Source organism: Oncorhynchus tshawytscha, linkage group LG03 (assembly GCF_018296145.1).
Source record: "Oncorhynchus tshawytscha isolate Ot180627B linkage group LG03, Otsh_v2.0, whole genome shotgun sequence".
NCBI classification, from domain to species: domain Eukaryota; kingdom Metazoa; phylum Chordata; class Actinopteri; order Salmoniformes; family Salmonidae; genus Oncorhynchus; species Oncorhynchus tshawytscha.
Window position 1 is genome coordinate 45,873,810 of NC_056431.1, and position 26,464 is coordinate 45,900,273.

General features: G+C 40.9%; 1 protein-coding gene across 1 annotated transcript in view; it reads right to left on the reverse strand.

The window, feature by feature from the left end:
- Window positions 1-26,464, reverse strand: part of LOC112237257 (glypican-6) — a 115,012-nt gene that overhangs the window by 22,719 nt on the left and 65,829 nt on the right. The window contains exons 4-6 of the mRNA XM_024405857.2: window positions 25,014-25,179; window positions 14,005-14,135; window positions 8,194-8,340 (exon numbers count right to left, since the gene is read on the reverse strand). Coding sequence (XP_024261625.1) covers window positions 8,194-8,340; window positions 14,005-14,135; window positions 25,014-25,179 — 444 coding nt within the window. The remainder of the gene's footprint in view (window positions 1-8,193; window positions 8,341-14,004; window positions 14,136-25,013; window positions 25,180-26,464) is intronic.

The following is a 26,464-nucleotide window of genomic DNA, read 5'->3' on the forward strand; positions in this document are numbered from 1 at the left end:
TGGGAAAAACTTCCAGAAGGACAACCATCACTGCAGCACTCCACCAAACAGGCCTTCATGGTAAAGTAGCAAGACGGAAGCCACTCCTCAGTAAAAGGCACATGACAGCCCGCTTGGAGTTTGCCAAAAGGCACCTAAAGACTCTCAGCACACAGCCAAAACAACGTAGGGAATGGCTTCGGGACAAGTCTCTGAATGTTCTTCAGTGGCCCAGCCAGACTTGAACCTGATCGAACATCTCTGGAGAGACCTGAAAATAGCTGTGCAGCAACGCTTCTCATCCAACCTGACAAAGCTTGACAGGATCTGCAGAGAAGAATGGGAGGAACTCCCCATATACAGGTGTGTCAAGCTTGTAGCGCCATACCCAAGAAGAATCGAGGCTGTAATCGCTTCCAAAGATGCTTCAACAAAGTAATGAGTAAAGGGTCTGAATACTTATGCAAATGTTATATTTCAGTTTTTTATTAATTAATAAATTAATTAATAAATTTGCAAAACTGTCAAAACCAATTTTTGCTTCGTCATTCTGGGGTATTGTGTGTAGATTTAATGAGGAGAAAAAAACAACATTTAATCAATTTTAAAACAAGGCTGTAACGTAACAAAATGTGGAAAAAGTCCAGGTGTCTGCATACCTTCCCAAAGGCACTGTACATCAAATATCTGGCAGTATTATAGAATGTGTGACGTCTATTTCTGGACTAATTCTACAACGAGAGAGAGTAGAGCCTAGTATCTCCTCAGTGAGATATCCTGTGATGGAGGCATGATAATAGAGGCATTTGCTAACTTGTCATCCGTTTGTTCATCCTCATTTCCCTTGAAACCGCCTGGCAAATGATTTAGCATACAAGTAGCTCTGGAGACCGTGAAGTCGAAGAAAACACTAAACCGCTTGTATCAAACCCATTGTGATTCGGAACATTCTGAATGTAGTCTCGGGTGGTTATCCAAGATTGCTGGCATTTGCTGAATTTGTCAGGCTACCATTTTCAACCATCACATTTGTATGCTTGAGTACCACCCTTTGTTCAGAGATTCCTAAATACACTATCAAATCATAGGACTATCCATCTTTACACTGTTTATTTTTATGTGGTTTTGGGGGAAACTAACAATTATGTTAGAATCTGTGGAATCTACATAATAGCATGGCTGGAATGGATAAATGTAACCACTATGAGAATGGATATGTGGATAGACCTACTTACTTCCATTAAGCCGTATCTAAAACGAGAATGCTTCAGAGGCTTAAAGTGACTCTGCATTGCAGCTGGTTTATGTATGGGTCAATACTTTGAAAAGGATAGAATGAAGGGTTCCAGGCCGCAGTATGACCCAGGCCACCACACCGGCATTTCACATTTGTTCCCATGCGCATGGCTGCAAGTCACAAGGGATCTGTGCAATATTGTTTCGCTTGCATGAGAGACTTCTTTCTATAAGACCCGATTCTACGAGACCTAAATCTATGATGCTCCAGAGAGAAATAGGTAAACATTATATATAATTATGAAACATATTATACATATAAGATAGACTATGAATAACAGTAATTACAAATATAACAGGCAGCGTAGAAACGACTGAGATGGAGCACGAGACCAAATTCAAAGGGCAGCATACAAGAGAAGCTGCAACAGACTGTTGTTGTGTTCCAAGATGATGCTCATCTAGCTAATGAAGATAGACTGTAGCTTGGTTTCTATGGCACTGCTCTGGAGTTATCCAATTTCCTTTACTGCACATTAGGCGCCACATCCATGCACAGCTAGAGGACTTCAGTCTCCCAAAAGCAATCAATGAGGCCAGCACAATTCATTTACAGCCACACAACTGAATTAGGGCTGGCGAGCGCATGGATTTGCAAGTACATGGAAATGGACATCAGCCTATCGAGTTACCAAAATACAAAGCAAAGAGTATAATTACACAGAAATAATCCACCGAATGGAGTTAACCAACCTCTTGCAACATTCACGTTCAGTTGTGCAATGATTTATGCTGACGCCGAAGCAATTGTATCACGTACAGTATACATTTCCAACTGAAAGGTTGTAAATGGCAACTAAACATTATTTTAAAATTCAATAAAATAACTTTTTTGCTTCCTGTTTTTTCCTGTGATTGAAAAATGACCTTGGAATACATTTCATGACAAGGACGCGCCCCAGGAGAAGACAATGAATAAAACAACTTATACTAAATGGCACATTAAAGGCCTGCCCTATCATCAAACACCAGCCGTTAAAGGCCCTCTCTGCCTGACACTCTGTGGTGCCTTCATCTCCCTTAGGACGTTCAAAGATCCATTCCTCTCACAGGACTGTGATGGCGGATGGTGACAGGATGTCAGGAAATTAAGCAGTCATGGCTCATGGAGCCTGGAGGTGGACCGGCTCTTCAGGGCTTCCCCATAAGCACTGCAACACAGCCAGACAACAACAGACCCTTCCTGAGTTCCTGCCATCCCTGGCTCAGCTTGCATCCTTTGACTAGCTAATTCACCGCTGAAGTCAGACACTAACTCCAAATCAAAGGACTCCTTAGCTTTGGAAACATGCAACATCACTGGGAATGTCACTGATAATTATGATGTTATGGAAGTTAAAGGAAGACAGTGAGTGGGACGACAAAACAGCGGAAGTGAAAGAGGAGGCCTCCCACTGGGTATCAGACACCTCTGACGGCGAATAAACAGATGGGAACAGTGACATTGATAACTGCTGCAGCTGTGGGGACTGCAGCTACTGTATGAGAGACCACAGGATCCAGGTTAATAACTGTCAGTTACCTGGCAGAAGGCTGCTTCAATGAGGGAAATACATGTTTAAGGTATCTGGATGAGCAGACACCCCCACAATCCCAAGCCTAATGCAAACTGCAGCAACCTACTGCCTTAGAGATAGCGGTTCATAAATGAATTTAGGGCTATCACATTTATCATGGCCGCTTCTGGATGGATATTTCACTTGTCTGACTATTGATGGTTAAAGTTAAAGAATGATAAGGTTACACTGGGGCCAATATGTCTGCACTCTCTGTTTCCTCAAAGCCTTTAACTTACAAGACATTATATCTTTACTGTTTTTACGTTGCTTATTAAAGCATATACAGTGCATTCGGAAAGCATTCAGACCCATTGACTTTTTCCACATTTTGTTACGTTACAGCCTTATTCTAACTTTGACTAATGTATACATAAAAAAAATGAAAATAAGGTATTTCTGTTTTTAATTTTTTTTAATACATTTGCAAACATTTCTAAAAAAAACTGTTTTGCTATGTCATCATTTGGGTATTGTGTGTAGAGTGATGAGGGGGAAAAAAATATTTAATAAATATAGAATAAGGCTGTAACGTAACTAAATGTGGAAAAAGTCAAAGGGTCTGAATACTTGCACTGTAACTCACAACTATATAACCTATAACTCACAGATCATTGAAAACATTCTGACAGACAACATTATAATCCCTTCTCTGTGGCCAGTGTGATTAAGACAGTCCAGCTTCCCATTACATCCTAATGATGGGCTTTGCACAAATAAATGCACACCAGTGTGTCTGTTTAAAGTAACTGCCCAGTGTTTCCAGATTTCTATTAAATATGACCTGTAATTATATACAATATAACTGAAATAGTTTTCATTCCAAAAAATGATAATTAATTACAGTTGACGATGGAAGTTTACGTACACCTTAGACAAATACATTTAAACTCAGTTTTTCACAATTCCTGACATTTAATCCGAGTAAAAATTCCCTGTTTTAGGTCAGTTAGGATCACCACTTTATTTTAAGAATGTGAAATGTCAGAATAATAGTAGAGAGAATGATTTATTTCAGCTTTAATTTTTTTCATCACATTCCCAGCGGGTCAGAAGTTTACATACACTCAATTAGCATTTGGTAGCATTGCCTTTAAATTGTATAACGTGGGTCTAATGTTTCGGATAGTCTTCCACAAGCTTCCCACAATAAGTTGGGTGAATGTTGGCCCATTTCTCCTGACAGAGCTGCTGTAACTGAGTCAGGTTTGTAGGCCTCCTTGCTCACACACACTTTTTCAGTTCTGCCCACAAATTTTCTATAGGATTGAGGTCAGGGCTTCGTGATGGTCACACCACATTGTTGTCCTTAAGCCATTTTGCCACAACTTTGGAAGTATGCTTGGGGTCATTGTCCATTTAGAAGACCCATTTGCAACCAAGCTTTAACTTCCTGACTGATGTCTTGAGATGTTGCTTCAATATATCCAGATAATTTCCCTGATGATGCCATCTATTTTGTGAAGTGCACTAGTCAAACCTGCAGCAAAGCACCCCCACAACATGATACTACCACCCCCTTGCTTCAAGGTTGGGATGGTGTTCTTCGACTTGCAAGCATCCCTCTTTTTCCTCCAAACATAACGATGGTCATTATGGACAAACAGTTCTATTTTTGTTTCATCAGACCATAGGATATTTCTCCAAAAGTACAATCTTTGTCCCAATGTGCAGTTGCAAACCGTAGTCTGGCTTTTTTATGGCGGTTTTGGAGCAGTGGCTTCTTCCTTGCTGAGCGGCCTTTCAGGTTATGTCGATATAGGACTCGTTTCACTGTGGATATAGGTACTTTTGTACCTGTTTCCTCCAGCATCTTCACAAGGTCCTTTGCTGTTGTTCTGGGATTGATTTGCACTTTTTGCACCAAAGTACATTCATCTCTAGGAGACAGAATGCGTCTCCTTCCTGAGCGGCATGATGGCTGCATAGTCCCATGGTGTTTATACTTGCGTGCTATTGTATGTACAGATGAACGCGGTACCTTCAGGCGTTTGGAAATTGCTCCCAAGGATGAACCAGACGTGTGGAGGTCTACAATTGTTTTCTGAGGTCTTGGCTGATTTATTTTTATTGTCCCATGATGTCAAGCAAAGAGGCACTGAGTTTGAAGGTAGGCCTTGAAATACATCCACAGGTACACCTTCAATTGACTCAAATTATGTCAATTAGCTTATCAGAAGCTTCTAAAGCCATGACATCATTTTCTGGAATTTTCCAAGCTGTTTAAAGGCACAGTCAACTTAGTGTATGTAAACTTCTGACCCACTGGAATTGTGATTTTATCCCTCTGCAAACAATTGTTGGAAAAATGACTTGTGTCATGCAGAAATTAGATGTCCTAACCGACTTGCCGAAACTATAGTTTGTTAACAAGACATTTGTAGAGGGGTTGAAAAATGAGTTTTAATGACTCCAACCTAAGTGTGTGACTCCAACCTAAGTGTATGTAAACTTCTGACTTCAACTGTATGTTAAAAAGCATCTTTTCTCTGTTGAAATGCTGTAGGTGTACCCCAACAATAGAATGGTTTGTGCGTATACTGGTTATTAAAAATATTAATGCAAGTAAACCGCTGATTGGCAAGCTCATCCTACTTTAGACCGCTGATTGGCCAACTCATCCTTCTCAGGGAGATGACATCATGTACTATGAGGAAATAGCCAAGCATTTTTTAAACTGTCTGTTTGAGATACAAGTTTGAGGTGGGGTTTTGGAACAATATTTTCTCAAATTTATGCTTTCGCCACAAATACGATTATAGGATGAGTCAACAACATTTCTTGGATATGAGTTAACTTTTTAAAGTCAGACTTTCATTGGGCAGCTACTTTAACATCCTGCCTCTCGCCACCACCACTACAGTTCACAGCTTTATTATTGAAAGAACTCTATGATATCATGAAACTGAGAGAGGACGGCTGTCTCTAGAAAGCTACTGTACTCTAGCAACGTTTTATGGAGCCAGTAGAAACCGACTGTGAACCAGCCAGCACAGCAGAGAACTAGACACCCCCTGACTACAGTGCACATGGATCCTCATAATGGAGACCCTCATCAGGTGTCCTTGTCTAGCCGTCAGATGTCCATAATCAACCTCTGTCACTCAACTCAACATCTAGAGGGAATCTCCAAGCGGGCTAATTGCCCAGTTATTCATGAGGCAGTCTGGAGGCCTCATTTCACTCTGTCTGCCATTTGAGCAACCGCCCAGACACCACCACGACCAACCACCACCCCTCTCAGAGTTCTCCTCTGCCAAGCTCTGATGGAGTAGGTCACCTGGTTATTGCCTGGGCTCCTCCAGGAGTTGACTCCATTAGCTAAGGCAATGTGAGGTCTCTGATGTGTCTGTGTAGATATAGTGGGTAAGGGAGGAAAAACATGGACCGGCCTCTAGGGAAGAGTCCTCACTACCTGAAGGAACCGCAGCTCCTTCAACTCCCTCGTCTACAGCACCGGTCTTGGTGGTACACCTGACTACTAATACAATGTTTAACAGCCAATATTGTTATAGAAGACCATAAAACACTGAGGCCATGATCAAGGTCTCAACAGCTCCACAAATACATTGCTTTGTAAATCAAAACACAGACTTCTCTGTAATAACATAAAAAGGTTATTTGAAAGTTGACTCTTTTGGGAGTAGTATCTGAGACAGTGGCTGAGATGGAATATATATCAGGTTTACCGTTGGGCTTTGGATGTCACTGTACTTGTTTACAACAGTAGTTGCCAGGTAATATACAACCATACCTCGTCTATGGAAACTATGAGTCTGTAATTCTTTTTATTTAGTGACAAAACATTAGGGAGCATGGCATAGGAGACAAGATGTGACAAAAGGGCCCAACACAAGATGATTTAGGTTAAGAGTAGAATTCATAAAGCTTACACTGTGTTGCATTGCACTCCAGACAGTCCTCTGGTAAGCAGCATAGCAATGGGAAAGAGAAGCATTTTAATTAAATAAAGTGAGACAGTGGAGGAGGAAAGAGGGAGGTACACAAAGACATTACATCCAAATGCATACATCCAAAGACATCAGAGTCCTTCAAAAAGAGCTAAGAGGAAGAACAAAGTTAAGGGAAATCATAATTACTATTCATTAATGAAATTGATGGAAGAAAATGTATATTTTCTTATAATGGGATTCTGGCTTTAGCCCGAAGCCATGCAGAACATTATTTTCTCAATCCATTTAAGGATATTATTTTCCTGAGTTACAAAACAATGTGTTGACTTTCAATTGAGTCCATAATTAAAATAGTGCAGTCCCAATGAAAAGAAGGTACTGTATGTGGTTGAATATTATAAAGGTGTAGGAATTTAACATGATCAGCAGGAAATGCTAACGCATAGTGTATTCATAGTTTAAAAAGGCTTCTAAAGTTTGTAATTTCCTTTAAAAAATGTCAGAGTTGATTTGCCCTAACAAAAAATGTGCCAACCCCTACAAAAATGTCCATTAATTATAATCCACCTAATAATTCACATTTCCTGTTGCTGCAGGATTATTTTTCTGCTGTGAGAAACTGGTCAAATAAGATCCTACATCTGTACATCAAACAAACAAATATTGAATACATTCAAAATTAAGCGTTTGAGGATTATTGAGAGAAACATATTTAACCTTGGATTTTGGTCTCATACAAAAAATAACCCTGCATGATAGTGACATACTTTTCAAATTGGTCACACTTTGACAAGCCTTAAATCCTGGCTCTCACATTACCATCTGCATATATATATGTATATGCAGATGGTAATGTGAGAGCCAGGATTTAAGGCGAGAGAGAGAGAGAGAGAGAGAGAGAGAGAGAGAGAGAGTGGTAAGGATAATCCATGATGAGAAATGTCCCTCACCTGAATTGGACTGTCAGCTATATGTTGACCTCTACCCTTAGCAAAACATCAAGTTAGGTGTCACTGGCAAGGTTGTATGAGATGAAAATCGGAAAAACAAGATCTAATGAAACAAAACAAAGCTAATCTGATCGAAAGCAAAGGTTTACTTTATACAGCAAACACCTGACTTTGTCAATCTCACAAATTCCATGAATCTTTTCTGTCTTATTTGTGCGGTACACATAGACAGGAAGGGCACAGGATGCTGCACACTTCTCTTTGCCCTCCAGGGTAAAGCTGATGATTTGTTAACAAACACGGATCGATAAAGAGAGAGTGAGTGAGGCCTGAACGGAAGACGAGCACAAATAATTAATTTCCGGCTCCGGGGGCCCTACCATGGCAAATCACCAGCTTTAATAAACAGTGTCAAGGCAGAAAGACAAATGATGTTTACTCTGAAGCAGTGGTCCTGTGGGCTGTGAGTGGGCTGTGTGTGTCTCTGCTTTTCCTTACCAGTCTGTCCAGGCTGGTGCCAGCTGCAGTGGTGGGCCGCTCCTCTGGGCTGTAGGGCCTGAAGCGGGCGTTGAAAACATCCGAGACGCCCCGGGTAGACCTGCCGCCCATTCCTGAGGGCTTTGGTTGGCCGCAGCCTTGAAAAATCTGCAATTACACAGAGAAGGACATCCAACTGTTGGATTGCAAGAGGAGCTAGAATTACTTGGGATGTGGAAAAGAGGGAAAACACAATGTTTTGTTAAGGCCTTGTGGATCCTACAGCCCCCATATTGCCAACATGACAGTGCTCAAAGTCACATTGATCTAACCAGAGCCGACAGGTTTTTCAACTGGTGCAAGACCAGCCATATATAATATCATGGAGTTAACTTTTTAATGGATTATGGGCAATTCACCACATATACTTTAAAGATAAACAAAGCTGCATCTGCATCGTGAGAAAGCCAACAGAGCATTTAGCCTTGAACGAGAGCAAGCACCCAACATGCGTAGGCTGAAGAATCTCTTCACAACCACTTCAGTTTTTTTTGCAATGACTACAATTTTGTGGGCAAGTAAAATGCAGTAAAACACTGGAAACACATTAACTACTGTTAGTTGAACTAAGATTATCTGACCATAGGGAAACATGTAATTCAAATACAAAGACCTAAAATTGGATATAATTAGAATGGGTAGCAATACACACCTAAAACATGATACAGTTGGTTTTCAAATATAAACTGTACGTGACAGAATACAGATGTGCCATCATGCCCTTGTTCTCTACTCCCACATTAAGTCTGTAATGCCATAAACTTTTAATTAGTGTGTTTATGGACTCTACCCAGCAAACCGGGAACATTTCCAGAACATTAGCTAAGATTCCCATTAAGTTCAAAAAATGTTTTTGATAACGAAATCGTTTTCTTAAATGTATACATTTAAAAAAAAACTAAATATCATGTGAATGTTCTAGCGTTCACTAAAATGTTGTGCACAATATCTGTAACAACCACCACAGAACATTCCTCAAAAGTTCCAACTCAGGAGGCGTGCAGACCATCCACCGCTTCCAAGTATATCTCTCGCTATTGTTCAATCTCTGAATAATAATGTAGACGAGCTCAGGGCGAGGATCTTCTTCCAGAAAGACATCAGGGATTGTAACATACTCTGTTTCACGAAAACATGGCTCTCTAGGGATATACTGTCGCCGTCCATACAGCCATCTGGGTTCTCAGTACATAGCGCAGACAGGAATAGAGAACTCTCCAGGAAGAAGAAAGGCGGGGTTGTATGTTTCATGATTAAACACTCATGGAGTGACAGAAACTCAAGTCCTTTTGTTCACCCAACCTAGAATACCTCACAATCAAATGCCAACGGTATTACCTCCAAAGAATAATTCTATTTGGTTATAGTCACAGCCGTGTATGTTCCCCCTCAAGCTAATACGACGAAAGACCTCAAATAACTACACTGGACTTTATGCAAACTGGAAACCACATATCCTGAGGCCGCATTTATTGTAGCTACCAAAGTTCTACCAACACATTGACTGTAATACTTGCGCTGGTAAAACATTGGACCACTGCTACTCAACTTTCCTAAAAGTCTAAGGCCCTTCCCCTGCCCTCCCTTTGACAAATCTGATCATGATTCCATTTTGCTCCTCCCTTCTTGTAGGCAGAAACTCAAATAGGAAGTACCAGTGCTAAGGTCTATTCAACACTGGACTGACCAATCGCAATCCATGTTCCAAGATTGTTTTGATCACGCAGACTGGGATAGGTTCCGAGTAGCTTCTGAGAATAAAATTGATGAATGCAGGGATACGGTGACCTAGTTCATCAGGAAGTGTATAGGAGATGTTCTACCCACTGTGGCTAATAAAACCTACCCAAACCAAAACTGTGGATAGATGGCAGCATTCGCGCAAAACTGAAAGCTCAAACCACCGCAACCATGGCAAGGTGACTGGGAATATAGTCGAATGCAAACAGTGTAGTTATGCCCTCCGTAAGACAATCAAACAGGCAAAATGTCAGTATAGAGACAAAGTGGAGTCGCAATTCAACGACTCGGACACGAGACGTATGTGGCCGGATCTACAGACAATCACGGACTACAAAGGAAAAACCAGCCAAGTCCCGGAAACCGGCGTCTTGCTTCCGGACAAACTAAACACCTTCTTCGACCCGCTACCTAGGACTGTGGGTTCTCGTTCTCCATGGCCAACGAGAGTAAGACATTTAAACATGTTAACCCTCGCAAGGCTACCGGCCCAGACGGCATCCCTAGACACGTCCTCAGAGCATGCGCAGACCAGCTGGCTGGAGTGTTTATGGACATATTCAATCTCTCCCTATCCCTATCCCAATCCCCACTTGCTTCAAGATGTCCACCATTGTTCTTGTACTCAAGAAAGCAAAGGTAACTGAACTAAATTATTATCGACCCGTATCAGTGCTTTGAGAGCCTAGTTAAGGATCATATCACCTCTACCTTACCTTACCTGACACCCTAGATCCACTTCAATTTGCTTACCACCCCAATAAAACCACAGACGATGCAATCGCCATCACACTGTACACTGCCCTATCCCATCTAGACAAGAGGAATACCTATGTAAGAATGCTGTTCATTGACTATAGCTCAGCATTCAGCACCATAGTACCCACCAAGCTCATCATTAAGCTAGGGGCCCTGGGTCTGAACCCCGCCCTGTGCAACTGGGTCCTGGAGGAGCCGCCCCAAGGTGGTAAAGGTAGGAAACAACACCTCCACTTTGCTGATCCTCAACACAGGGGCCCCACAAGGGTGCGTGCTCAGCCCCCTCCTGTACTCCCTGTTCACCCATGACTGCGTGGCCATGCACGCCTCCAACTCAATCATCTTCTGTGCCCATATGAATAACCCCTATGATGTAACTGTAATGATGAGATAGATGTTCTTCTTCTATGTTTTTGTTTTATTATATCACTGCCATACTGTGTTTGATCTTGTCTAGCCATCTTGTGTCAAGAGGACCACAATGGAAATAAGTCTCAGACTTTATTGTGTGTTATCCTCAATGATTTTATTCATGTGTATGTATGGCTGTAAAGTTGTATGTGTGCTTGTTTTTAAAAATGGTCAAATTAATAAACTAAACTAAACTAAAATCAAGTTATCCTAAGGCCATCATACTGTTAAAAAGCCATCACTAGCCTGCTTCCACCCAGTTACGCAACCATGCATCTTAGAGGCTACTGCCCTATATACATAGATTTGGAATCATTGGCCACTTTAATAATGGAACACTAGTCACTTTAATCATGTTTAAATAATGTTTACATACTGCTTTACTCATCTCGTATGTATATACTGTATTCTATTCTACTGTATTGTAGTCAATGCCACTCCAACTTTGCTCAAAACATTGTTTAATTACAATCTTTAACTTTTAGATACTACTGCACTGTTGGAGTTAGGAACACAAGCATTTCGCTTCACCCACAATAACATCTGCTAAACAAATGTACGTGACCAATAAATTTTGATTTGGTGATTTGAAGTTCTCATTAAGTTTCCCGGTAATGTAATAAATGTAAAAAAAACAACATGTATTTAACTAGGCAAGTCTGTTAAGAACAAATTCGTATTTACAATGACGGCCTACACCGGCCAAACCCAGACGACACTGGGCCAATTGTGTGCCACCCTATGGGACTCCCAATCACAGCCAGATGTGATACAGCCTGGATTCGAACCAGGTGACACCTCTTGCTCTGAGATGCAGTGCCTTAGACTGCTGTGTCACTTGGGAGCAGTAATAAGACAATGTACCAGTAATGCAAACCAAAATTGGTTCTATGAAAGTTGTGGCAAATGTTCTAATAACATAAAAACTGTCCAGTCGTGCTGATGATTATACAATGTTTGTATAAAACATTCACCTGATGTTTGAATAACTGGTACATTGTGTTATTACATTACCTGGAAACCTAATGATAACTTTTGGGCAATCTAGTCAGAAATGCAGAATTTAGACTGAATTCTAACTGTAATGAATCAAACATTGTCTAAAAATGTACTGTTAAACTTTAAAAAGCGCACCCGATATAATTCCTACTTTGAGACGGCTGATATGGCCCCCCCTGTCTTATTTTTCATGATTTGAAAAGCAAAACTGATCCTAGATCATCACTCATAGTCTTGTAAATATTGGCCCAGAGGATGGGTGAAGTGATGGTGAATAACCCAGTTACCAGTATTTCTCTGGGTTACTTATGTCTAAGAAGAATAAACAGGAAGCATGGAATTCATTATTGACCATACTGCCAAGGTTAAATACTGAAAACAATATGTAAGAGAGCTTCCCTGGTGGCGTAGAGAATAAAAGACCTGGCTTGGGATCCAAGTATTGCAGTTTCCAAGTACTCCACATGTGCAGATTGAAAACATATGAAGTGTAAGAAATATGGTAGGTGTTTGTATGATTAAATGCTCTTCAAATGTCCTATGAATTAAATGAAAATGCCATATGTCACCGACAATACAGTCCTCAAATGAGAATTGGCATTAAATCTGCAGAGAAACCTAATGGGGATGTATTCCAATCTGCTATAAGGAGCTACAGATTTGCATGCTGAGAATGTTTTGGTAATATTAGGTCAAACTTAAATATTGCATTTTCTAAATGTTGTTGAAATGGAATATTATGTTAAACCTAAAACAAATATGCTATTGAAAGTCATATAAAATTACTTATTTGGAAATTGTGGAACATTGTGCAACATTGTGGGAATGTTCTGTGCAACCTGTGCAAATATCACAATCATATTATTGCAAAATACCCAGACAACTCCCATACTTTAAATGGTGTGGGACATTTAAATAACTTGGACCAGGTGTTCTTCTTACAACATTATAGGAATGTCTTGTGCAACCTAACTTAAAACATTGTATGAATGTCATCACAACTGAGCATATTTTGTGTTTTGGTAACGTACGTGTCTCTTGTAATGTTCCCGCACTGTTCCCACAATCTAATTATGTAAATGTTCTGGTAACCTTTAAGTAGTACACAGCGTTGTACGAGATCTTCAGTGTCTTGGCAATTTCTCGCATGGAATAGCCTTCATTTCTCAGAACAAGAATAGACTGACTTGTTTCAGGAGAAAGTTCTTTGTTCCTGGCCATTTTGAGCCTGTAATCAAACCCACAAATGCTAATGCTTCAGATACTCAACTAGTCTAAAGAAGGCCAGTTTTATTGCTTCTTTAATCAGGACAACAGTTGTCAGCTGTGCTAACATAATTACAAAAGGGTTTTCTGATGATCAATTAGCCTTTCAAAATTATAAACTTGAATTAGCTAACACACCATGCCATTGGAACACAGGAGTGATTGCTGATAATGGGCATCTGTACACCTATGTAGATTACCATTTAAAAAAAATCTGTCGTTTCCAGCTACAATAGTCATTTACAACATTAACAATGTCTACACTGTATTTCTGATCAATTTTATGTTATTTTAATGGACAGAAAATGTGCTTTTCTTTCAAAAACAAGGACATTTCTAAGTGACCCCAAACTTTTGAACGGTAGTGTATCTCATTCTGGGAATTCTTTGAAGAACAGATTAAATGTGTTCTTGGAACATTCTTGCAACATCAGACAAATGTTTTATCCAATCATCAGCACGACCGGACAGTTTTTGTGTTATGAGAACTTTTTTCCTAACAAATGCTCTCGGGGGTTTCACAGAAACAATTTTGATTTTCTGGGGAGACACCTTGTTGGGTTCTGGGAATCAGTTTGACTAATTTGGTTGACATACCCTGTAGGAGACTTGGACACTGTTATCTTGCATATTCATGATGGCCTCCGAAATCTTGACATCAATGGGTTCCATGACAGACTCGATGTTGAAGGGTCCCTCCAGCCTCTGTGCCACCAGCAACATGGCATCTGTCGAGAGAGAGAGAGAGACAGAGTGAGAGACAGAGTGAGAGCGAGAGCGTGCGAGAGATTGAACACGCGCGTGCGAGAGAGAGAGAGAGAGAGAGAGCGAGAGAGGAATTTAGCCACAATGACTGCCAAAGGCTTGAGTTGGAAGACTTATGTGTCCAGAGAAAGCAGATTATCTTCCATTTGCATTCAATGCTTTGCCGTGGTATCACTAAGACAATTAATGTGTCACTTCAGCTAAATGTATGTGTATATTTATGCAAAATGCAAAACACCTTTATAAATTGCTATTTGTCAATATTCATCATTAACTGTCACACTTGTCTAAGAAAGAAGCAGCATCTCATCACAGCGTCTCATCATATCAAATTGTTATACTGTATGTGTTTGGCTCTTGAAATAAATTACCGCATCCAATCACAGCAATACATAATTGTATATCATGAATGCTTCTGGGTGTATATTCAATTTCTATGTAGATCAACTCAATAGATTCAATATAAATGGAGTTATACGAAATAAAAATAAAAGTGATGATTAGTCGTTGATTTAATAGAATTTCTCAAAGCGAAGCACATTGAGGTCTTATGTACTTTCGCGCTTTCACGGATCCTATAAGGTCACCACCTCATTAATATCACTGTGTAGACTAAAACCATACGGCAATGTCTGAACTGTATATGATTATTACAACACCGCATTTACTTATAGCATTTTAATCACCCCACACTGGTCTGGAATTATAATAATATCATATGATCCTTGAACCAAAGAGATCAATGATGTCCAATTCAGAAGAAGTATTGTCACACATACAGTATCACACTGTCATTTTTAGTAATTATACTGGCCCTCCGGAGTTGCCCTTTACAAAACCATGAGCTAATTGTTATTGTCATGGAACAGAGCTGCTGTGCTCTATCTTGGGGGGGATATCCATGTTACTGTGGGACTGGGACTGTCTGTCTCTCTGTGTAATGACAGTTTGGAGTGGGAGTGGAGATCCACAGGCATATGGGGACCTGGCCAGCTAGCAGCCCCAAAGGGGAACAGCGAGGCCTGGGTAACACTGCTCTAGGGCTCTTGTAGAACTTCTCAGTCATGCCCAGGCAGTCTCAGCCAGTAGACCTCCCAGGACAGGACCTCACCACCCACACACTGTCATAATTACTCTGTCATTACCTATCTACTGAATGAAGTAATCATTTAATTTAGTGAATGGAAAACCATTGACCACAAGTCATAAATTGATATGCATTACCATGATGTTTTTCCCAGGCGTGTAACCTTCCCAACATCACAGGTCATTTGTTGTTCAAATACATTAAAAATGGGTTCTATGATGCGGCTTTGTGTTGTAATACAAATCCTTTGGCTTGCTGCCACAGTCTCCTCTTCATCATTCAATAAGCTGTTTTTGAGAACATTTGTTGATTACCATGCTCAAATGGCAGAACTACAATAGACTGTAATCATAACAAGATGAACAATTTGTTGACGCATTATTTTCCATAAACATTGAAATGACTGGTTTGGAAATCATCGCTTACTTGTATAAAATTATGTAAAAAGGGAAGCTTTGATGATTTCTCTGGATTTCAAATAAGTTATAATCGTGAAACTCCCAGTCTCCCATAACTACTTTAGATGTTTGCAGAATGAGGCCACAGTGGTCTTTGGGGACCTGCTATCACTAATGGTAAGGAGAAGAGCTGGCTGGGCAACGTTACCTCAGTCATCTCTGGTGCCATTTCCTTTCCAATTATGTCTGAAGTCGGCCCTTTGAAGAGCACTTGTGTTTGTTTACACTGGGGCGGCAGATAGCCTGTGATGCTTGGACAGAAATCCATCAGCACACTGGCTAAGTTCAGGGGTCAGGGACTAACTAGGTTCCTTTTGGTTTCCTAGCTGCAGTCTGTGAAGTATCCACAAGCAAAATGAAGCTCACCGTATATTTTCATAGGATGTGGATCCGGATGTCGTAAGGCAATGACACGTTACATTCAAAGAACATATGTCAACAAAGCTTTACGTACACACATTGCTAAATCTAACAATATCAGTATCCAAGCTAATAATGTAAATGTAATCTGAATGCATGCAGCAGGCCTCAGGTATGATGTACAGAAAAATAAAGGTCACACACTCGAATTCAAATGTTCAAAAAGTGACAATCCGGGTCAGAGCAGCCAGTGGCGAGCTCCTCCACAGATCTCCCATGCAGAGAGTGAATTGAGTTGCCTTCAGCAGCACAAGGAAGATGGCAATCTTTCCCAGCCATGTGGAGTTAAGATATGTTTATCAGATGGGCACTACAAACACAGGGAGCCCAGGATGCAACGCCTCATCCCACACAATCCCCAAAGAGAGAGAGAAAGAGAGAGGGGTGAAGAGAGAGAGGAGTGAAGAGAGAGAGAGAGCACGCAAAGAAAGAGAGAGCGAGAGAGAATGAGAGAGAGAGAGAGAAGAATGAGAGAGAGAGAGAGAGAGAGAGAGAGAGAGAGAGAGAGAGAGAGAGAGAGAGAGAGAGAGACTGGTGTAGTGTATACTGCTAGCAAGGAGCCAAGACAGTGATGCTGATTGGGTCAAGTCAGGGCAGGGCAGGACAGGGCAGTCAAATTGCAGTTAGCCACAGTGCTGCGTCTCTGAGGAGAAGGAGGCACGCGGTAGCGCTCTCTACCTACATGGAGAATTAATGAGTCTCATTTAGCACAGAGCACAGAGTCTGGTCCACTGTGACTGGGCTGCTACTCCTGCGTGCCAAGCTCAGCTCTCCCTGCTTCACTTTTGTAGTGTGGAGATAGGCCACCGGCCAACAGGATGAAATCTGGTTATCATCACCACACAGCCATGAAAATAGCACCCATCTTGTCCTATTTTGAGACAGGAGGCCAAAAATGATGATGAGGGAGCTGTTAGCGACAGTAGTTTCTTCCAACATGAACACACTGAAGGAAAGACAGTATTTTCCTGAAATTGAATTATATAAACATAGAATTTTTTAGAGGCATGTTCATTTATTTGAATTGAACACTCTATTACAGTAAATTGTAATACAACCACACAAAAAGGAAAACCCTGTCCTACAGACAATCTCCTATTTTCAGCTATCGAAATTGTTGCCCCTAAAATAGAGGCTATCTGCTAGAAAAGCTCCAGCAGACAAGGACAAATAAGGAAAGTGAAAAGGCCCATGTATGGCTCTTTACCTCTGAAGAGATCCCTGAGATGAAAAATGGCTCTCATGTAATTTGGATTCTGTAAAGCATAGCTCATCTGTGGTTCACTCAGCCAACTAATGGTGTTATATGACACCGTAGAAAAAAATGGGCAGGGGAAAGCATATTGTTCCTTGGTCACAATTTGTCCTGATAAAAAAGTCCTTGAGCACACATACGAGCGCGTGCACATGGTGTGCCTGTACGCACGCACGCACGCACGCACGCACGCACACACACACAGACACCAGAGAGAAACAGATGAGACTATCCACAGCTCTTTTGAAATATTCATAGCAATGATACACATAAAAAAAAGACCTTCCAAGATTGGCTGAGTTAAATCTTTTTCTATCAAGCCATAAAAGCTTTGCGCACATGGTAATTGCCTTTCCAAACACCCATTTATTTCCTAAAAGCTCTCTATTCATTCACAGAGTTTTCAAATGGCCACACCACACCAGATAGTAGCACATTCCTGATACCAATGTTCTGTGGAGACGTGTTCTTTTGTTCTTTCTAGCTGTGCAGAAACACAAAACAACAGACACTTGATTTTCTGTCTGATTCATAGATCAGACAGGCTATTTGACTTGAAATGCATACACATAGAGTTAAATCAAATGTAACATGCAAGAAGGTAGTTGTTGCTAGTTTGAATGTATGTCTGGAGGAGATTTAAATGCGACATATCTGATCGCGTGAACCCAAACCCTGACGCCACCGGCACTTCTATCATGTTCACGTCTACAACTGGAGGTCTGACACAGGTTGCCTTTAATCTCGGGATAACACTGGGGAAATGGACTCGTTCTAAAACCCACCCGTGGATATTTCATTGACAGATAAAACGATCTGCATAAGAAGACGTCCTCCCCAGTCGAACGACAAAAATAAGGCCCCTCGCGACGAGCCGTAATCCTATGAGTCTCATGAGGATATGGATCGGAGAGACAACTCTTGCACACTATTCAAAGACTGTTGAAGTGCATTGAAAGTATACCATTGGAACTTTTGAAATAGCGCCACTTGTAAAGTAGGATCAAATTCCCTGGGGTTTGAGCATAAATGTATCGAGCAATTAGGCATAATTTATGACAATTGTGTTTTATCTGATAATAGACAAATAGAAGGAAACGATGACATAGGTAGAAACTGATTATATCCTTTAAGCTGCACTACTATTCTGATGTAGTTCTTCAAAGCAAAAAAAAACTTGAGTCCTGGCATGCATCCTGTTTGGGCAGAAACTATTGGAATTAAAGCCGATTATCTAGCATTTCCACTTGCTTATTAAACCTACATGAGTGTTAATTGACTTCAGCAACACAGAATAGCAACACTGCAATACTGAATTTACGTACTAAACAGGAAAATAAATTCAAGTGTTAATCAGATTTGTCTTCATATCCTACATGCAATTATCAGTTGTAACTGTATAATAGCTCATAATAAGCATGTATTTTTAGCTATAGAAAACCTACGTTCTCAGGAGCACCAGTGATTTGCTAGTCCTAATGAAATTCTGCAGCAGAACCCAATAGCAAGCCATTCTCCAACGGATCCCGTTACTAATGGGGTGAGGGATGTCATGGGGATTGTCTTTGAACCGAGCATCTGTCCAATGATCTCTAATGCAGGCTGACAGGGGTGTTTCAACGATTTTGTCCACAAATATGTAGAGGAAATCCTTGCTTCCAGTCGACATCAATTTTCTCCTCGTAAAACCACATATTTGAGAAGTTGGTAACACATGATTACCACAAAACCCAAACATGATCTGGACAAAGTATCACCTGCTGAACCGCTCTGAAATCAGAAAAGGAATGGATGTGACGACGCAATGAAAATGATTTATTTCCCCCGCAATGACTCCAGCAGTCATTATGACACCCATTTCTCTCTATATTCGGCAACTCTTTTACAAATCTTGTTCAAAATTATGGTGAAAAAGTAATTCCATTCAGGTGAATTATGATTATGTCTGAGCAACAGGTTCACAACCACTGTTTTCACACACTGCTGCCTTACTTCATCGAGAAAACACACAAAACAAATGCTTTCTTGCTGCGATGTCTGACTTCAATCTGGCGACAGATTAGGTAAAGACATTATTTCACAGGCTCTACCTACAGTACATCAGGAATGTATTCTTAATGTGTTTGGGTTTGTGTTCTAGCAAGGCAGGGCTCATTAAAGAAGCAATTTCTTCTAACAGCTTTGACTATCCAACCCTCACCTTTCCCCACAGCTAGGGACATTAATGGATTCCAGGATTCTATCAACTGTGGTCACATATCACAAAGGGTATAAGATTACTTATTTGTATTTGCTTAACCCCGTGTCCCTGTGTGGTGGAAGTGGCCACAAAGATTAGTCCGAGAGCAAACAACCATTATAAACCCATTTATCCATTCCAGTGGTGGGGTGAAATAGCACTGGGAGACCATGCTAAATCGCCCCCTGCTCAGAGGTCTGCATGCATCACCAGGAGGGGAAAGTTCAGACCTCACTGATTTAGCTATAGGCAGAGAAGAAAACTAAAACAATCTAATGGAATGGAATAGATGGTTTTATACTTAAGGTTGGTTCCGTTGCTACATCGCATCACAAAGGGATAGAATACAATTTCAGGGCAAGGAAACTGATGTTGACAGTCAGATGAGCTATCAAAATGAATCTTCATATTCAATGAATTCCTCGGTTTCCTCAGCAGTGGGTGGTAGGAGTCTCTACACCTACATGATGCTGTCTAAATCACAGCTCTCGAATGAGACCTCATGGCACCTGGCCTGGGTCTACTGCTGAAGATACGTGGTTCTCTCTCTCTCTCTCTCTCTCTCTCTCTCTCTCTCTCTTTGACACCCACACTACCCCTGATTGCACCTTCAGTTTTATTATTAGATACAGTATCAAATTTCAGGTCAACTCCGGCATTACTTCTTCTACACAAGCTAAAGAGTGAGCAACGAAGAGAGGTAAGCTGTGCAGACTATCACTGAAGAGAATCCAGACAGGGATGCTACATGTTTTATTAGTCTTTTCCAACTCACTTCTTTTGTCGTGAAATGCCAGTTGTCTGCCTGATACAAAGCCAATTACATCCATCATAATGACCCATTAGTACTGCAGATCCAAGACGGAGTATGAAATGTCGCTTCGAATGATGTATCTGCCGCATTTGTATTTCAGTCAGAGAGTTCCGTCTCAAAGTATAAGTGATTCTATCCTATGTTTGGAGACAGAAAAGCATGATCATCACAAATAATAAGCAGCACACCATGCAAGTGACTGGTGCACACCTAGCGTCCTATGTCCTATGAGAGAGAGAGAGATGGACATAGCTTAATAAAACACTGTTGCGTTTAGGTCCCTACTTCATTAGCTGCTGTGGTGTTGAGGCATAAGTGGCAATTCATTATATCCATGTTTAAACCTATGTAAGGACACACAATTAATTAACAATATGATCACTATTTCCATTTCCTTTAGTGCGGTGCCCTTGCAGAAGAGGAAATCTTTTGGCCCAGTTGTCTCATTCTCAGCCACGGGCAGTCCTCTAGTGGCGTGTTGCTGAGATTATTTATTTTCCCTTCCTCTTCTATATTTTATTAATGAGGAAATCTTCACAAAGGACAGGAAATGTTTTTCATGAATTGTGAGGTTGTGACTGTCTCCAGTTACTCCGGTGAAACAAATCACGCAATTAAAAAGAAACGAGCAAATAAAATCAATGCAGATCACTTACACTGTGGTGACCTACGGCCTCTAGAGAGAACGATCCTAGTCAGTATTGCAATGAAGCACAAATAATAGAAGAAAAAGCCGTGGCACCACTTTGTAAGTACACCTTTGGATGGTCCCAGAGTATTAGCACATGGGTAGGGCCTAGTCTTGTGTGCATTGCGGTAGTCAAGCAGGAAGGAAAATCGCTTTCTATCACCTGTCAACACACACACAAAAAAAATGATAATGACACGTGGGGTGTAAACTAGAGAGGGCCACATATATCACCACAGCATGTGACGGATGTTCAAACGCCATAGGCTGATCGAGACATCAATTCTCTAGGACAGCCAAATACATAACCTCTTAAAAAGTGTTTCAGATATATGACATTTTAAAACATTATTCAATAAAAAAAAAGGACGATTCCCTTCTATGAAAACACTTCAAAGGCACCTCAAAGACATGCAAATATAAACAGCCATCCCACAAACTGAGATTCGATGCATATTTCAAGCCTAATGTATCATGTAAACCAAAACCCTGGAGGAGTTGGTGAATCCAGCATACTGTATGTTCAGTGATGAGTGTTCAGGTGTGAACTGACAGATGTTCAGTTAGCTTCCCCAACGCTTCAGATGATTCATCCCATCAAAAACACATCTGACTTCTCATCTAATCTTACTTCACATGACATTTATCTACTGCTTTTCTATTACTTGTAGATAATATGAACATACATTTTGTAAAACAAAACAAACCCGGGAGTGATCTGATTCACATGCATGCCATAATTCTGTTGCAGGGATGAATGCAGAACGCAGGTTGAATAAAGGATGATGTCTGCCACCTGTTTCCATAATTCATAGACTGAGCCACTTGTGTTGTTTTTTTTCATGCAAAATAGCAAGAGGTCAGAACAAATGGTTCCAATGGGAACAAATGGATTAGAGACTGGCTAGTCAGTGGAACCAATATAATCCATGATTTATTCCTTCTATTTTAATTACATGAATACTTGAGGAGGGAAAACAAAACCCATTTTGCTTGAATTCAGCTGACAGATTTGCATATTTAAACATGGGTCCTTTATACTGTCTGATTCATGTTTGATGTGCAGGCAGGTATGCATAGATAAAACCTCTGAAAATGATCTTCAAGGCTGTAATGTTTAATCTGATACCATTTAACACTTGGTTTAGTCTGGAAATGTGTTATTAAAATTGACTTGGCTACTCTACTGATATGTTGATATTATGCCATATATTTTTGGTATTATGATATTTGATCTGTTTGACAACAGTGCCATGACCTTCTACGATCAATCCATCTCTATAGGTACAGCACCTTTCCACTCCTGTAATTCAGCCCTTTTCCTTTAGCCTGAAATAATCAAATGAAGTTCCGCTTATTTTAGCCATGAATTCTACTAGATTCACTGAACACTTCACATGTTGTTCTATGTGAAATACCTCAGTCATATTTCATTTGCTTGGCCCATTTGCTTGGCCCATTTGCTTGGCCCGTTTGCTTGGCCCATTTGCTTCCCTCCTAAGGCGAGAAAAGGGAAAGAAGAAAAGGTACAAACCTGCTGGTCTTGCCACCTGAGAGAGAAATAAAATAAAACAAACCACATTTTATTTTCTGAAATAAATGACTGAAAGCAAGTTCCTGCAAGGGTATACAATTTGGGTTGGGTTGGCAGTGAGGTCTGGCTATGTACAATAAAATATACAAAAACACACAGAACTCAACTGATTTGTAGTGGCACATACTAATAGTCCCATCGCTCGTAGTACACAGTGCCAAGCTTCAACTCTATTTTCATAAATAACATATTGAAACCCTTTCAGAGAGGAACAAGAACATTCAGACACACCAATATAATGGGAGCTTTATACAGCCTCTCGTATTTTCCCCCCTGTCTTCGACTATGCATAAACGGAAGCCACGCATTGGCACACAGCTATTATAAGAAGAGATGGATGTTTTGGAGCATTCCATATTTCGCTAGCTAGACTGAATGAATGGAAGCAGAAGCACAGCTGCACTGAATGAACATCTGTTTTGGCCTGCTTTTGGCAGTGGCACCAAAGTCCCTCCTCTGCCCCCCCACACACATTCACACTGAGGATAAATGAAGGTTAGGCTGAGGGTAATGTGAATGGCTGCCTTTTTGTCCAACTTTTGTCAGAAGTTCCAATGCACTGTGTCAGAGAGTGTTATTTTCTGCTGGTGGAGCTCTAGCAGTGAGGAGGTGCTGAGGGAAAAATCATTGCTATCGGGAGCTCAGCTTCCAGCTGTAAAGGATTTCTCACTCCTTGGTTGAATTAGCTTTTCACCTTTCCGGTATCTCGTCTTCTCTGGTCAGCGGAGCAGACATACGCTGTTGGGCGAGATAGATGCCACTGGAATCAAGATGAATATCTTTACTTAAGCTCTGTTGCCAGTTCCATGTCAGTCTCCCAGGCTTTTGTGTTTTATTTCACTCTAAAGCCCTGTAGACGCCAGCTTCTCCCTTTCTATTCACATTAACTGGAATAGCTAAAGGTTTTCATGTGAGTTAAAGTATATTACTACAATGTAGCCCTATACGTGGATGAAAAGACATGTTCAAGAGTATGATAATCCTATATTGGTTTGTGAGCTTGTATGCAAACTCAATGGATTTCACCATCACGGCAAAAACCGCCAATGCCCCTACGCTGCAAAGCAAAGGCTGTGTACGATCATCCGGCACATGTGAAAGAAGAAACCCGCGTTATTAGAGTTTGGAGTTCATTTTCACGGGGTCTATCCTCTTCTCAACTACTTAAGGAACAGTGAGAAGCACAGGGGACATTTGGCAGACACGCAATCACTATTGTAGGCTGTGAAAGCCCAATCGATATCCTCTGTGCGGTTGGACCTTGAGCTAATTGAAAATCTTTCAGCCTATAATGAATATGAAATGTCAGAGAGCCAAAATATATGAACTGACATTTAATCTCCACCCCTGGAACAATTCTCCAATTGAAAGTATGGAAATGTTGACATCTAGAAAAAACACAGTATTTCAGTTAGACCACCCAATTATCAAATAGAAGGACATAAAACGTAAAACTGTTAGATAAATCGTATAAATCTTGTACTACTGGACCTTTACTGTAGTGACTGATGTAGCCTACAGTAGAGAGCTATTGAAGTGGCCAAGCTCTGTAACAGCGAATCGTACAGTGCATATACAGTAAACCCACACCATCAGCTCTACATTTAGTCCTGGGTAACAAGACTCTAATAGTCAACCTGATGCTACCATTGAATATTAATCTGACGGATGTCACACTGCTCCACCAACACCTCAATATGCTGTACTTTACATTGGGCCTCCGATGTTCTGACATGGAACAACTATCGAGAGAGCTGTGGCCCCATTTCAGCTGCTTGTTTCTGACAGCAGCATGCTTGACATGTGTCTCTAAAGAGCAGATCGCAGCTAGCCTGCTCGGCTTTAGTTCACTTCAGCAGTCTTGACATATCTAAATGAAAGCTCCAAACTGAATTAGGTAAGTCTATTAAAAAAAATAACTGCCATGTTGTATTCATGTTTGTAATCTCCCCGAGTTAAACGAGCTCCTGTTGAACTGCTTTCCACAAAGCTCAGCATTTCCCACAGTGTGCTACTATCCCACTGCAAGTCCCTATTTAACACAGCATGAGCCCACCAGCCAATGAGTTATGGCGTTTTCATCCAGTATAAATTGTAAAAGAAAAAATGAAGATTCAAACAGTAAAACGAAAATGTACCTTCTTATTATAGTGCCCAAGTTGTGTCCACGGGACTAAACACAGACAAATAAAACATGAATGACATCTTACCATAAAATGAAAAACACAGACAAACAATTCAACACAGCACACATTTTTTATACAAAGGCAAAGGGAGGGGTCTTACCGATGTACTGGTTCCACTCTGGGTCCAGATCGGCCTGGTTGGCGAGACAGCCCTTCATGACGTTCAGACAATAGTTGTTACAGGGCTTCACGGAGGGCATGGCTTGGCAGTATGGGCAGTACATCATCTTGGTCAGTGCTCGGATACACGCTGGGGTGCTGCTCACCTAGTGGGTGGATATAGTGTCAGAATAAAGATCAGCTACATAACAGATACGATATACTGTTTTACACAGATACGATATACTGTTTTACACATAGGATACAGCAAACTGTAATTTCCTGTCTTGGATGAATAATAAGATACTAGCTGGCTAAGAAAGCTAACAGGAAGTAAAACTATGTTCTACATAAACCAGTATGATTCCTCCCAGGCAACATTTCTGTCCAGATTGAGGGCCCTTTACCAGGATCACAGCACAGTGAGTGACTGGGAGAACAGTAGGAGCATTCTACTGTGCTTTCTGTTTTCAATAGAGCACTACAACACAATTCTCATGAGGTCAAATGAAGTCCGAGAATGTCAGGCTTAAGACACTGTTTAAAATGCAAAAAGACACGCCGGCTGCTCCACTGTCCTTACATCTATGGCGCTCAACAGAAGCTCAGCATACATAAACAGGAACGACATGAACAACAGTTGTATCTGGTGAAATTGAAAATATGTGAAAAATACAGCACCAGATTTGTTTGGTCAATAATGCAAATATCAACATATTTTTTCTTTGAAGTCAAGGCTCCAGGGTAATGGCTAATGGCTTTATCTATTTAACAAACACCAACACAGACAGGCCCTTAATAATAATTTCTTAACCTTGTTACTGCATCTCAGGCCTATGTGAAAAAGCAATTCCCTAACCACCATTTCTGTCAGTGCATCAGTTTGCTTGTGTGTGTGTGTGTGCGTGTGTGTGTGTGTGTGGATGCCTACATGTTTTATGCATTTTATTGCAGTAGTGTCTGAGCTTCTTGTTACTCTGGCCAAAATACACTACATGACCAAAGGTATGTGGACATGTGCTCATTGAGCATCTCATTCCAAAATCATGGGCATTATTATGGAGTTGGTCCCCCCCTTTGCTGCTATAACAGCCTCCATTCTTCTGGGAAGGCTTTCCACTTGATGTTAGAACATTGCTGAGGGGAACTTGCTTCCATTCAGCCACAAGAGCATTAGCGGGGTCGGGCACTGATGTTGGGTGATTAGGCCTGGCTCGCAGTCGACGTTCCAATTCATCCCAAATGTGTTTGATGGGGTTGAGGTCAGGGCGCTGTGTATGCCAGTCAAGTTCTTCCACACTGATCTCGACAAACCATTTCTGTATGGACCTTGCTTTGTGCAAAGGGGCATTATCATGCTGAAACAGGAAAGGGCATTCCCCATACTGTTGCCACAAAGTTGGAAGCACAGAATCGTCTAGAATGTCATTGTATGCTGTAGTGTTAAGATTT